This window comes from Leptopilina heterotoma, unplaced genomic scaffold, assembly GCF_015476425.1.
Source record: "Leptopilina heterotoma isolate Lh14 unplaced genomic scaffold, ASM1547642v1 Lhet_123, whole genome shotgun sequence".
Taxonomy (NCBI): Eukaryota; Metazoa; Arthropoda; class Insecta; order Hymenoptera; family Figitidae; genus Leptopilina; species Leptopilina heterotoma.
Window position 1 is genome coordinate 1,258,383 of NW_025110842.1, and position 13,156 is coordinate 1,271,538.

The 13,156-nt window shown below is 19.8% G+C and overlaps 3 protein-coding genes across 3 annotated transcripts; 1 reads left to right on the forward strand and 2 right to left on the reverse strand.

Annotated features, from left to right (window-relative positions):
* Window positions 1-535: 535 nt before the first annotated feature.
* LOC122512523 (probable dual specificity protein phosphatase DDB_G0283417) lies at window positions 536-1,598 on the reverse strand. The gene has a single exon (XM_043628412.1). It carries the CDS (start codon window positions 1,358-1,360, stop codon window positions 752-754), a length of 609 nt encoding a protein of 202 aa, XP_043484347.1. The 5' UTR covers window positions 1,361-1,598; the 3' UTR covers window positions 536-751.
* A 289-nt stretch (window positions 1,599-1,887) lies between these two features.
* Window positions 1,888-5,327, reverse strand: LOC122512493 (tRNA pseudouridine synthase-like 1). Its single transcript, XM_043628360.1, has 6 exons — window positions 5,216-5,327; window positions 4,880-5,005; window positions 4,452-4,586; window positions 4,222-4,371; window positions 3,508-3,742; window positions 1,888-2,190 (listed from the first exon to the last, which is right to left on the reverse strand). Exons 1-6 carry the CDS (start codon window positions 5,260-5,262, stop codon window positions 1,957-1,959), a joined length of 927 nt encoding a protein of 308 aa, XP_043484295.1. The 5' UTR covers window positions 5,263-5,327; the 3' UTR covers window positions 1,888-1,956.
* A 279-nt stretch (window positions 5,328-5,606) lies between these two features.
* On the forward strand, window positions 5,607-10,012 carry LOC122512403. Its single transcript, XM_043628200.1, has 2 exons — window positions 5,607-6,391; window positions 9,285-10,012. Exons 1-2 carry the CDS (start codon window positions 5,969-5,971, stop codon window positions 9,957-9,959), a joined length of 1,098 nt encoding a protein of 365 aa, XP_043484135.1. The 5' UTR covers window positions 5,607-5,968; the 3' UTR covers window positions 9,960-10,012.
* The last annotated feature ends 3,144 nt before the right edge of the window (window positions 10,013-13,156 follow it).

Genomic DNA, 13,156 nt, shown 5'->3' on the forward strand with positions numbered 1-13,156 from the left:
ATTATTTATTTATTAAATTAAATTATTCAATTTTGGGTTAAATTATTTTATTTCAGTTCGAAAATAGAATTGAAAATTTTTTTAATTGAATTGTAAATTGAAAAAGTAACTTTAAAATTTAATAATTGAATTTAAAAATAAAGAATTGAATTGTCAATTGAAACAGTAACTTTTAAATTTAAGAATTGAATAAAAGTAAAAAAAGTAAAAAAAGTCCGTGAAATTTAGTAAAAAATTGTAAAAATAATTGAATTCTTCAGAAGGGTTTTATTAAAATCTTCGGAAATTATTAAAAAATTTTTGAAAATAATTGAATTCTTAAGAATAATTCAATTCTTTATGAAAATTATTTTTTTATAAACTCAATTGGTTTTAAGATTTGCAATTGAAATTTTTAAAATTTCATTTTTAAAAAAATGTTAATAAAATATTTTTAAAAAATCAATTATTTTCTGTAAAATTTTTTTACAAATTAAGAAAAAATTTGTATTTTCATTTTTTTTTTTAGAAAAATTCGTCATTGTTAAAAAGAAAATTTTTTACACAAAAAAAACACTTTATTAATTATTAATAATTATGATAAAATTATTAACACTAATCGAAGAATACAAATTGATACAAAAAGTTAGTAGAAAATATTTTTAAAAAAGTTTTAAAAAAAGTTTAAAAAAAAGTTTAAAAATGAAAAAAAATACCAAAATAATTACCAAAAATTACAAAAAATTAACAAAAAATCACAATAGTTACAAATTTATTCAAAATTATATTCAAAAAATCCTTGAATATCCTGAGAATTCATCGTCAATTGTCTAATAAATCCTTCATTCGGTTTAATTCGTTCGCGTTGCAATTTAACACGTTGAAAAGCATCGTGAAACGTTAATTTTTCTCTCGCCATTAAATAAGCAATGACAATTGTCGGTGAACGTGAAATTCCCGCATTACAATGAACTAAAATATTTTCATCGCCATGACAACAACAATTATCGATAATTTCCAAACACTGCTTTAGACATTGAAAAATATCAAATTCCGGCAAATCGAGAATTTCAATAAAATAATAACGAATTGAATTAAATTTCACTGGCACTTGAATGCCAATGCTGAGAATATTTTTTATCGAATATTTCAATAATAATTCCTCACTCATCACCGGATCCTGTGAACTTAAATAAAGACCAGAAATTATTTCCACAATTTCCAAATCTGGTTTTGTGTCAACAATAAATGAGAGACCTTTTTCTAATTCACGTTTCTCGCCATTTTCGTAGCAGAATTTTCTTCCACTCGTATCGGTGACAATTGTTTGACATGATTTTAATTGTGATCGTTTTTTGTTTAGTAAACTTTCCAGATCCATTTTTGAAAAAGGAAACGAAAAGTTGGTGGAGATTTTCTTTTATAAAAAATTTAATTAATTAATTAATTAAATTAGTAATTAATATTAATAATTAATATTCGTAAATAATTAAACTAATAACAATTAATTAATATTAATAATTAATGTTGAAGCAATTTTAAAGGCCTCGTAAAATTTCTTTATTAAATTCAATTATTCAATTTTAAATTGAATTATTTTTTTCAATTATTTTAAAAAATAATTGAATTCTTTCAAAGAATTTTTGCAAAATATTTTTTAAATTTAAATTAATCAATTTTAAATTAAATTATTTTCTTTTAGTTCGAAAAATAGAATTGAAAATTTTTTTTAATTGAATTGTAAATTGAAAAAATAACTTTAAAATTTAAAAATTGAATTTAAAAATAAACAATTGAATTATGAATTGAAAAAGTAACTTTAAATTTGACAAATTAATAATTAATATTAGTAAATAATTAATTAAAATATATTATTTAAATTAATAAATAGTTAATATTGACAATTAATATTAATAATGAATTAATTTAATTTTCGTCTTTTTTTCTTTAGAAAAATATTTTTTTTTTGTATTTTTTCTAAGAGAATCTTTTTACGGGTCGTAAAAATTCTTTCTCGTTGTAAACGATGGTATTTTTTTCTAATTCCTTTTGATCGTATTCAATATTCGCTAAATAGAGTCCATTTCCGGGAGCTGTTGAGACTTGCGGACACCAACTGTTCTTCGATGGCACTTGAAGCATTGTTATTATGTCTTTTTCCGTAATTTGTCCACAGGAGAGGGCAAAAAGTGCGCCGACCATTCGTCGAATCTGGAAAAAATTTTTTTTTTTTATTAGAGTTTTTGTAAATATTTAAATTCTTTTGAAGAATTTCTTTGTGTATATAAATAAAAAAAAAAAAAAAAAATTTATAAAAATAATTGAATTCTTTCCAAAAATTTAAAAAAAATTTAGAAAATAATTGAATTCTATAGAAGAATTTGACAGAAATTTTTTAAAATAATTGAATTCCTATAAAAAGTTTTACTATTTTTAAAAATAATTGAATTTTTCGCGAAAAATTTTATTATTTATGAAAATAATTGAAATTTTGTGAAGAATTTAAACAAAACTTTCGAATATATAGAATTGAATTCTTTGAAGAAATTGTATTTAAAATTCTGAAAAATTAGTTTTTAAATTCTATAAAAAGTAATTTAATTTTTCAAGAATTTTATTAAAAAATTGACATATAATTAAATTTTTATTTAACAAATTGTATAATTTTCTTATTTTTTCTTTTAGAAAATAATGTAATATTTTACAAGGAATTTCTTAAAAATTTGAAAAATAATTGAATTTTTAAAATAAATTTTACAGACGATTTTAGAAATAATTGAATTTTTGAATTACCTATAATTGAAATTTTTTCAGTTTTAAAGAAAATATTTCAATTATTTTTTCAAGAAATTTATTAAACGTTTTAAAAATTTAGAAATTTTTCACAAAAAAATATTTTAAATAACCAGAAGAAAACGAGATGGAAAAAATTTAAATAATTGAAAATAATTGAATGTTTGCAAAGACTTTACTATTTGAAAAAATAATTGAATTGTTTCAAAAGAATTTATTAGAAATTTAGAAAATAATTGTATTCAATTTGATTTAAAAATAAATATTTAATATTTTTAATTACTTTTTATTATTTAAAATCGATATTTTCATTTTTTTTTAAATTTTGGATTAAATATTTAATTTTTGAATTTAAAAATTTCTATAATTCATTTTTGAATTTTTTTTTAATTTGTAGTTTTTATATTAGAAATTTTCAGATTTATATCAAAACTTTGTATTTTGTAAAATTAATTTTGAATTTTTTAATTCAATCAATTCTAAATTTAACTATTTCTTTTTATATTCAATTATATTATTTTTAAATAAATTACTTCATTTTAAATTCATGTATTTCATTTTAAATTCAATTATTTCATTTTTAAATCAACTACTTAATTTTAAATTCAATCGTTTAATTTTGGATTCAATTTAAAAAAGTTTAATTTAAATTTCTAAAATTAATTTTCAAGTTCAATAATATTTATTTCAACTTAAATTTAATAAGTTCCGAATTAATTTGAAATAATTGTTTACCTGATTATGAACAAACGATTTTCCTCTAAATTTAATGTGCCAGTAATCAAAATTTTCCACGCATGGATCGAACGGAAATAGAGGAGTTGCCTTTTCCAGTGTCACTTCATACAACAATCGTCGATAGACTTTATGTTTATTGTCTTTATCTTCAACCGAAAATGTTCCAAAATCATGTAGTCCAATGAAATGTTTCAATCCACTTTGAAATTTCTCCAAATTAAATTCGTGAAATCTGTATGCAAAGAAGGAAAAAATTCAAGAATTGAATTAAAATAAATTTAATTGAATTTAAAAATTAATTTATACATAATTTTAAATTCAATTATTTAATTTTACATTCAATTATTTCTGTTTAAATTCAATTATTTAATTTTACATTAAAATATTTCTGTTTAAATTCAATTATTTAATTTTACATTCATTTATTTCTGTTTAAATTCAATTCTTAAAGATTTAGACTAAATTTTCGAATTCTGGATTTTCTAAAACTTCTTTATTAAAATTGAATTTATTTATTAATTATTTTTATTTAAAATTGAATGATTGAATTTAAATATACAATTTGATTAAAAAAATTTAATTATGTCAATTTTTTAATAAAATTCTTGAAAAGAAACATTAATTATTTTAAACGTTTTAATTAACATATTACCAAAATACAATTTTACTATAATATTAATATAGATTTTTATAATATTATTTTTTTTTTACCTATAAGTTGTACTTCTGTTCATTTCCGAAATTGGAGCCATTCTGTCAGTGACGCCATTTTTTGGAACTGCAAATCGAAAATAATATGTTCGCGACAATGCATTATGTCTCGCGTGAAATTTATCCGTGATGGGAATACATTGTAATATTCTAAAAAGTAGAAAAATTATTTATGAAAATTAAAAAATGTATCTTTTCTTTTCTTTATTTTTGAGAGAATTTTTTCTTACCGTATTTCGTGACGACATCGCAGTAAATGTCTATTTATAAAACGCTTTAACGATTCCGGATCATAATAGAGTCCAAATTTATTTTCTAATTCAATGTGAGCCGAATTGAAAAGTGCATGAACTCCTGCATCTGTTCTGAAAATTGTCAAACTCTTAATTTTCGGGGAAAATTAAAATTTATAAAATAGTGGAGAAAAATTTTCTTTTTTTTTGAAAATAAAAGCTATTTTTCGTATATTTTATTTTTAAAAATAAAATATAAAGAAAATTTATTATACCGTTTAAATATAATATTTTTATGAAGAATTCAATTATTTTCAAAAAAATAACAAAATTTTTCACTGAAATTCAATTTTTTTTTTAAACATTTTATGAAAATTTTTCCCAATAATACGAGGAAAGTAAAGAAAAATTACGATCACTTTTACCTGCTTGATGCGACAAATCTGTCTTTGATTATTTTCGGTCTCACTGAAGAATAAGCCGCTTCAATTGCACCTTGAATACAATCAACATTTAATACATCACGATTTCCCGTTTGTCTCTGAAGTCCTCTAAAAAAAAATTCAAAGAGAAAAAACTATTTTTTTCGCCGCATTTTTCGCAAAAAAGAGAGGTTATCTTTTTCAATAACAGTGCGACGTACATAACCTCAAAATACACGCACGAGTATACGAAGAATTATACGAATTATTAAACAATATTTTTTCCACTAATATTAAGTATATTCTGTTGTATTTATTTAGTTTCGATAAAATTATTACCTGTACCGATGACCCATATACGAAAAAAGTAATAAATATCGTCCCATTTTCTTCTGGAAAAATTAAAAGACAAATACACGTGAGTTTTGTTTATCGATCGATTTTCGGTTTCGTCTGCTACGCGCGGGAAAATTTAAAAGTGAAAATTATAAACGAAAATTGAAGTTTTGTTTTTGTAAATATAAACAAATAGAACAATATAAACAAAAAGAAATTTAAAATTATTTCGATTTATTATTTATAGTGGTAATTATATTTAATTTTCAAGTTTCGAGTTTCAATTTTCAACTGTTGGCAACAAGGTGGCAAGGGTTAGGGGGAGGGGGGGGGGCAATATTCCCACTGTGAACGAGACTTAAGGTCACGGGGCCCATTAAAAAGTGTCTCTTTTCCTCCCTCGGGAGCACAATCTATCTTTCTGTCATTGTTTATGCAATACAATAATAATTTGACAGAAAATTCGACGCCCGTAAACATAAATTTTTTTCCTTCCACCGGTTCCACCGCATTAGTGTGTCAAGAAATTTTCTGTTGCACTCTCGTTATTTGCAATTTTCTAATTTCTATCTGAAAGAAAAGTGTCATATCCGCTAAAAAAAAACACCGCAAAAAAAGGTTTATTTTTTATTGTGTTAGTGAAAAGGAATTAACAAAGAAAAGAAGAAGAGAAAAAACAAGAAGAAGAAGAAAAAGAAGAAGAAGAAGAGGAAGAAAAAGAAGAATTAACAAAGAAACAAAAGAAGATAATTCATAATGTCAAGTTCAGAGGACGATGTTAAATATATGCCACCGGAAAATTTGGAAATGGAAACATCGGTAAATTTGGAATCGCCATTATTACAATTGAAATCGAAGGAAAATTATGACGCGGCTTATCAGAATTTTAAAAATTGGCGTGAAACAAAATTATATTTGACAAATGAAAATTCAATAATGGAATATTTTCAATTGTTGAGCGAAAAATATAAGCCAACGACATTGTGGGCGCAATATTCAATGTTAAAGAGTACAATTGGAATTAATGAGAAAATCGATATCAGTAATTTTAAAACAGTGTCGGCATTTTTGAAATTTAAATCGCAAGGTTTTCAAAGTAAACGTTCGAATATATTCAAGGCGGAGGAAATTTGTGAATTTATTGCAAGAGCACCCGATGAATTTTATTTAGCAACAAAGGTAATTATTTTTTTATTTATTTTTAAAAATTAGTGATTATTTTATGTTTTTTTAACTTTTAGATTCAAATTTCCAATGGAATTCGCGATTTTTTGAATTTTTAAAATTAATTTTCAATTTTTAAATGTAATTGATTCGTTTTTAATTCAATTATTTTACTTTTTAAATTCAATTCTTTTATATTAAAGTCAATTTTTAGAATCAATTAAAAAAATTATTCATTCAATTTTCGAATTTTAAAATTTGTAAAATTTTTTTGTAAATTGTATAATTTAATTCAAATTTTAATTTCAAATTCAATCCTTTAATTTGGAATTCAATTATTTAATTTCAAATTCAAATCTTTGATTTGGAATTCAATTATTTAATTGAAAATTCAATTCTTTAATATGGAATTCAATATTTTTATTTTTAAGGTAAATTAATCAATTGTTAAATTCAATTTTCAAAATTTATATTAATTTTATACAAACTATTTAATTTGAGAAATTAATTTTGAACTGTAAAATTCAATTCTTCCATTTTTAATTCAATTATTTAATTTTTATGGTAAATTTTTCAATTTTTAAAATGAATTTAAAATTGAAACTTTGTGTTAATTTTACGTAAGTACTTTTAAATTTGCAAAAATTAATTTTGAATTCAACATTTGAAAATTTTATTTTTAATTTGAAATTTGAATTAGAATTTTTGAAAATTATGTTTTAAATTCAATTATTCAATTTTAAATTCAATTATGTCTATGTAAATTCAATTATTTTAATTTAAATTCAATTATTTAATTTTCGAGTCTATTATTTATTTTTAAAATCATTTATTTTTAATATGTCAACTAAAATTCAATTATTTTCAATATAATTTCAAGAAAATTTCAAGCTTCAAAATTTCAGCTTCAGCTTCATCAATTACTTTCAAAAATATTAAAATTCTTCGTAGAATTTCAATTTTTTTTTAATATTTCTCAAGAAAAATCAATTATTGTCAAATTTAATTTAAAAAAATTTTTTGATAATATTCATTATATAAAAATTCAATATTTTAAAAATATAATTTTAATTAATTTTTTCGAATTTGTTTGATTGGTTTTAATGCAATTTTAATAAAATTTGTGCCGACTTTTCAATTATTTTTAATAATTGTAATAAAAATTCTTTAGGAGAATTCGATTATTTTTTCAATTCATATTTCCTTCAAGTACTAAAATTCAATTCAAGAATTCAATTATTTTAAAAAATAATGAAATTTTCGCTGGAATTCAATTATTTTAAAAACAATTTTAATTGAATTTGAGGGAATATTAAATTATTATTAAATTTTCTCAATTTAAATACAATAAATTTTAATGGAATTTTTCTCAAAAATTCACTTATTTTTTTTAATTTTGCAAAAACTCAATTATTTGCATAGAAATAATAAATTTTTTCGCAGAGATTTAACTTTCTAAAAAAGTTTTAATAAAATTTTATTGAAGAATTCAATTATTTTTTAAAATAATTAAATTTTCGATTTTATAAAAAAATCATTGAATTGTTGTAAAGTGTTTATAAAAAAATTTCAAAATAATTGAATTTATTTCAAGAATTTTATCAACTATTTTTTTTAATAATTGAATTCTTTCGAAAAAATGTAATTAAAATTTTATTGAAAATAATTTAATTCTCTTGGAAAGTTTTTTATTAAATTTCTTTTAAAATAATTAAATTGTTTTGAAGAATTTATTATTCAATATTCTTTAAAATAATTTTTTTTTTTTTATATAATTTTTACTGAAAATTTTGAGAATAATTGAATTACTCAGAAGAATAATTTTATTATTTACAAATATAATTGAATTTTTCCGAAGAATTTTACAATTTATAGAAATAATTGAATTGTTTTGAAGAATTGTTGAAAATAATTAACTTTTTATTAAAACTCTTGAAAATAATTGAATTTCAATAATATTTATAAAAATAATTTAATTCTTTCGAGAAAATTAAATTAAAATTGTATTAAAAATAATTTAATTCTTGGAAAGATTTTTATTAAAATTCATTAAAATAATTTATTTGTTTTGAAGAATTTATTATTCAATATTCTTAAAAATAATTTTTTTTATATAATTTTTACTGAAAATTTTGAAAATAATTGAATTTCTCAGAAGAATTGTTGAAAATAATTGAATTTTTATTAAAACTCTTGAAAATAATTGAATTTAAATAATATTTATAAAAATAATTGAATTCCTTCGAAACATTTTATTATTTATGAAAATATTTTAATTCTTACAAAGAATTTTCTTATTTATGAAAATAATTGAATTCTTGCTAAGGATTTTACAAATTCATAAAAATAATTGAATTGTTTCGAAGAATTTTATCTGCTTTTTTGAAAATAATTGAATTTTTTGAGGGAATTTTATTAAAAATTTTGATAATAATGATTTTTTAAAAAGAATTTTATGAAAATTGTTGAAAATAATTGAATTTAATTAATATTTTTAAAAATAATTCTATTCTTTCGAGAAATTTAATTAAAATTGAATTGAAAATAATTGAATTTCTCCGAAACATTTTATTATTTATGAAAATAATTGAATTCCTTTGTAGAATTTTCTTATTTTTATGAAAATATTTTAATTCTTGCGAAGAATTTTCTTATTTATGAAAATAATTAAAGTCTTGCTGAGGTTTTTTCAATTCATAAAAATAATTGAATTGTTTCGACCAATTTTATTAAAAAGTTTGAAAATAAATGATTTTTTTAAAAAGAATTTCATGAAAACTGTTGAAAATAATCGAATTTCGTGAAAATAATGGAATTTAATTAATATTTTGAAAAATAATAATAAATGGAATAATTTGCTAGTAATAATAATAATTGTGAATAATAATTTTATTTCTATTAATTTTAGGTCTGTCTAATACTCGGAATTGCCGGCGCATGCAGATCAGACGAATTGGTGAAATTAAAAACAACAGAAGTCGAAGAACACGGAAAATTACTACTCGTAAAAGTAGCTGGTACAAAATTTAAAAAATCCCGTTCATTCACAATAACTCCCGAATATTCCGATGTTGTTAAACAATATCAAAGATTACGTCCAAAACGAACGGAGACCGACAGATTTTTCCTCAATTATCAAAGGGGAAAATGCACCGTTCAAGTGATTGGAAAAAATAAATTCTCCAGTATGCCAAAGCAAATTGCGGCGTTTTTAAAATTAAAGAATCCCGATTTATACACGGGACATGCATTTCGACGTACTGCCGCTACATTACAAAAGGAAGTTGGAAGTAATATTCTCGATTTATTGACAACATCGACAGCAACAACAACGACGACGACGACGACAACAACAGCAGCAAATAGTGAAGGTAGACAATCGCAGAGAACAAATCAAATGGATGATAAATTTCCTTCAATTAAATTTCAAGAGGTTTTAATTCCTTATGAGGACTCGGACAATGATTACAATGATGATGTCGATGAGGATGACGATAGTAATGTTGTGCCATTGAAGCAGCCGAAATTGGAAATTGATTATGAATTGAAACAAGGAAATGATCCTCTTGAGAAAATGGTTTAATGTGAAGAGAGAGAGAGGGACAGAGAGAGATTTTATATTTTCGGTATTTTTCTTTTTCAATTTTCGTCTAAGGAAAAGTAATCCTAATTGATTTCTATTCAATTGTTTCAATTTAAATCCAATTCTTTGATTTTTAGATTATTTTTTTTAGTCTAAATTCAATTTTCAATTCTTTAATATCTAAAATTTATTTTCGAATTCAATTCTTGAACTTGACTCAATTTTCGAATATTGGAATTTCAATTATCAATTTTTAAATTCAATTTTTTAATTTTAATTTCTATTAATTAATTTCAAATTCAATTATTTACTTCAAAAATCCAATTCTTTGACTTTTAGATTCAACTTTTTTATTCTCAATTCATTTTTCAATTCTGTAATGTCTTAAATTTATTTTCGAATTCAATTCTTGAACTTGACTCAATTTTCGAATATTGGAATTTGAAAAATCAATTTTTAAATTCAATTATTTAATTTCAATTTCTATTAATTAATTTCAAGTTCAATTATTTAATTAAAAAATTCAATTCTTCAGTTTTTAAATTCAATTTTTTTTCTAAATTCAATTTTCAATTATTGAACTTTTAGACTAAATTTTCGAATTTTATAATTTCAAATGTCAATATTTCAATTGAATTATTCAATTTTAATTTTTATTAATAAATTTCAAATTTACTTTAAAAATTTAATTCTTGAGTTTTTAGATTCAATTTTTTTTTCTAAATTCAATTTTAAAATTCAATTCTTGAATTTGACTCAATTTTCGAATTTTGGAATTTCAAAAATCAATTTTTAAATTCAATTATTCAATTTTAATTTTTATTAATTAATTTTGAATTCAATTATTTACTTTAAAAATTCAATTCTTGAGTTTTCAGATTCAATTTTCTTTTAATTCATTTTTCAATTCTGTAATATTTAAATTTTATTTGCAAATTTAATTCTTGAACTTGACTCAATTTTCGAATTTTGGAATTTCAAAAATCAATTTTTAAATTCAATTATTTAATTTTAATTTCTATTAATTAATTTCAAGTTCAATTATTTAATTTGAAAATTCAATTTTTGAGTTTCTAGATTCAATTTTTTTTCTAAATTAAATTTTCAATTATTGAACTTTTAGACTCAATTCTCGAATTTTGGAATTTAAATTATCAATTTTTAAATTAAATTATTCAATTATAATTTCTATTAATTAATTTCAAATTTACTTTAAAAATTCAATTCTTGAGTTTTTAGATTCAATTTTTTTTCTAAATTCAATTTTCAATTCTTGAACTTGAATCAATTTTCGAATTTTATAATTTCAAATTTCAATTTTTCAATTCAATTATTGAATTTTAATTTTTTATTAATTAATTTCAAATTTACTTTAAAAATTCAATTCTTGAGTTTTTAGATTCAATTTTTTTTTGTAAATTCAATTTTCAATTCTTCAACTTGACTCAATTTTCGAATTTTATAATTTCAAATATCAATTTTTAAAGTGAATTATTCAATTTTAATTTCTATTAATTAATTTCAAATTTACTTTAAAAATTCAATTCTTGAGTTTTTAGATTCAATTTTTTTTTCTAAATTCAATTTTCAAGTCTGTAATATTTAAAATTTATTTTCAAATTCAATTTTCAATTCTGTAATATTTAAAATTTATTTTCAAATTCAATTCTTAAATTTGACTCAATTTTCGAATTTTGGAATTTCAAAAATCAATTTTTAAATTCAATTATTCAATTTAATTTTTAATAATTAATTTTGAATTCAATTATTTACTTTAAAAATTCAATTCTTGAGTTTTCAGATTCAATTTTCTTTTAATTCATTTTTTTAAATTCTGTAATATTTAAATTTTATTTGCAAATTTAATTCTTGAACTTGACTCAATTTTCAAATATTGGAATTTGAAAAATCAATTTTTAAATTCAATTATTCAATTTTAATTTCTATCAAATCATTTCCAAATTCAATTATTTACTTTAAAAGTTAAATTCTTTAGTTTTTGATTCAATTTTCGAATTTTGGAATTTCGAAAGTTAATTTTTCAATGCAATGTTGAGTTGAATTATTTTTATTCAATTATTTATTTTAAAATCTAATAAAACAAAGAAATATGTTTCTTTCAAAAGTTAATTTTTAAATTCAATTTTGAGTTAAATTATTTTTATTCAATTATTTAACTCAAAATTGAATTGAAAAATTAACGTTTGAAATTCCGAAATTCGAAAATTGAATTTAAAGACTCAAAAATTGAATTTTTAAAGTAAATAATTGAATTTGAAATGAATTAATAGAAATTAAAATTGAATAATTGAATTTAAAAATTGATTTTCGAATTTCAAAAAATTGTTTCTCAGAAAAATGTTTGATTCAATATTATTCTAGGTTAAAAATTCAATTATTTATTTGGAAAAGTCAAGTATATCTAATTTTAAATTCAATTATCTAATTTTACAAATCAATTTTCGAATTTCGCAATTTCGAAAAAATATAAATAATTGAACTGAAAATTGAATTAAAAGATTTTTCAATTTAATTTTGAGTTTTTCAATTATTACTTCCTCATAGAGGAAGTATTTTTATTTTTATTCAATTATTCAATTAAAAGTTCAATTATTTCTATTTCTTTCAATAATTTAATTTTTGAATTCTAATAAATCAAAGAAACGATCCATTTGGGAAAATGTTTTTTAATACGAAAAGAAATTAAATCAATGATTATTGATTTGTATTGATTTAAATTTATTTGTATCATTAATGACGGAAATTTATTAATTTAACGATATTTTTTTGTCAACTGCGTATTTTTACGGAAAGAAATTAAAATTTAAGAATTTTCTTTTTCGTCAAATTTTACCCACGATGACACTAGTTAATAATTATTATATATAATAAAAGAGAAAATTAATTATATAATTCTAATTATCTAATTTGAAATTTCTAATTATTAATTATCTAATTTTAATTATTTTCTAATTACTAATTAGTTAATTGTCTAATTTTAATTTACAAATTATTTAATTATATCTAACTTTAAAAACTGTCTAAGTTACTATAATGTGTATTAAATATTAAACTATTTATTACAAAGAATTTTTATTTCACTGACTAATTATTTTTAATTCACTATTTTTTTATTTAATTATTTTCATTTTTTTCTATTTCCCTCGAAATATTTAAAAAAAAAAAACTAAAATATA

Excerpts from the sequence above, each read along its gene's own strand:
- LOC122512403 (XM_043628200.1), top strand. The coding sequence starts at position 5,969 with ATGTCAAGTTCAGAGGACGATGTTAAATATATGCCACCGGAAAATTTG. Across the intron at positions 6,392-9,284 it reads AATTTTATTTAGCAACAAAG|GTCTGTCTAATACTCGGAAT; the intron begins GTAATTATTTTT and ends TATTAATTTTAG.
- LOC122512493 (XM_043628360.1), bottom strand. The coding sequence starts at position 5,262 with ATGGGACGATATTTATTACTTTTTTCGTATATGGGTCATCGGTACAG. Across the intron at positions 5,006-5,215 it reads TATATGGGTCATCGGTACAG|AGGACTTCAGAGACAAACGG; the intron begins GTAATAATTTTA and ends ATTTTTTTTTAG. Across the intron at positions 2,191-3,507 it reads AATCGTTTGTTCATAATCAG|ATTCGACGAATGGTCGGCGC; the intron begins GTAAACAATTAT and ends AATTTTTTCCAG.
- LOC122512523 (XM_043628412.1), bottom strand. The coding sequence starts at position 1,360 with ATGGATCTGGAAAGTTTACTAAACAAAAAACGATCACAATTAAAATCA.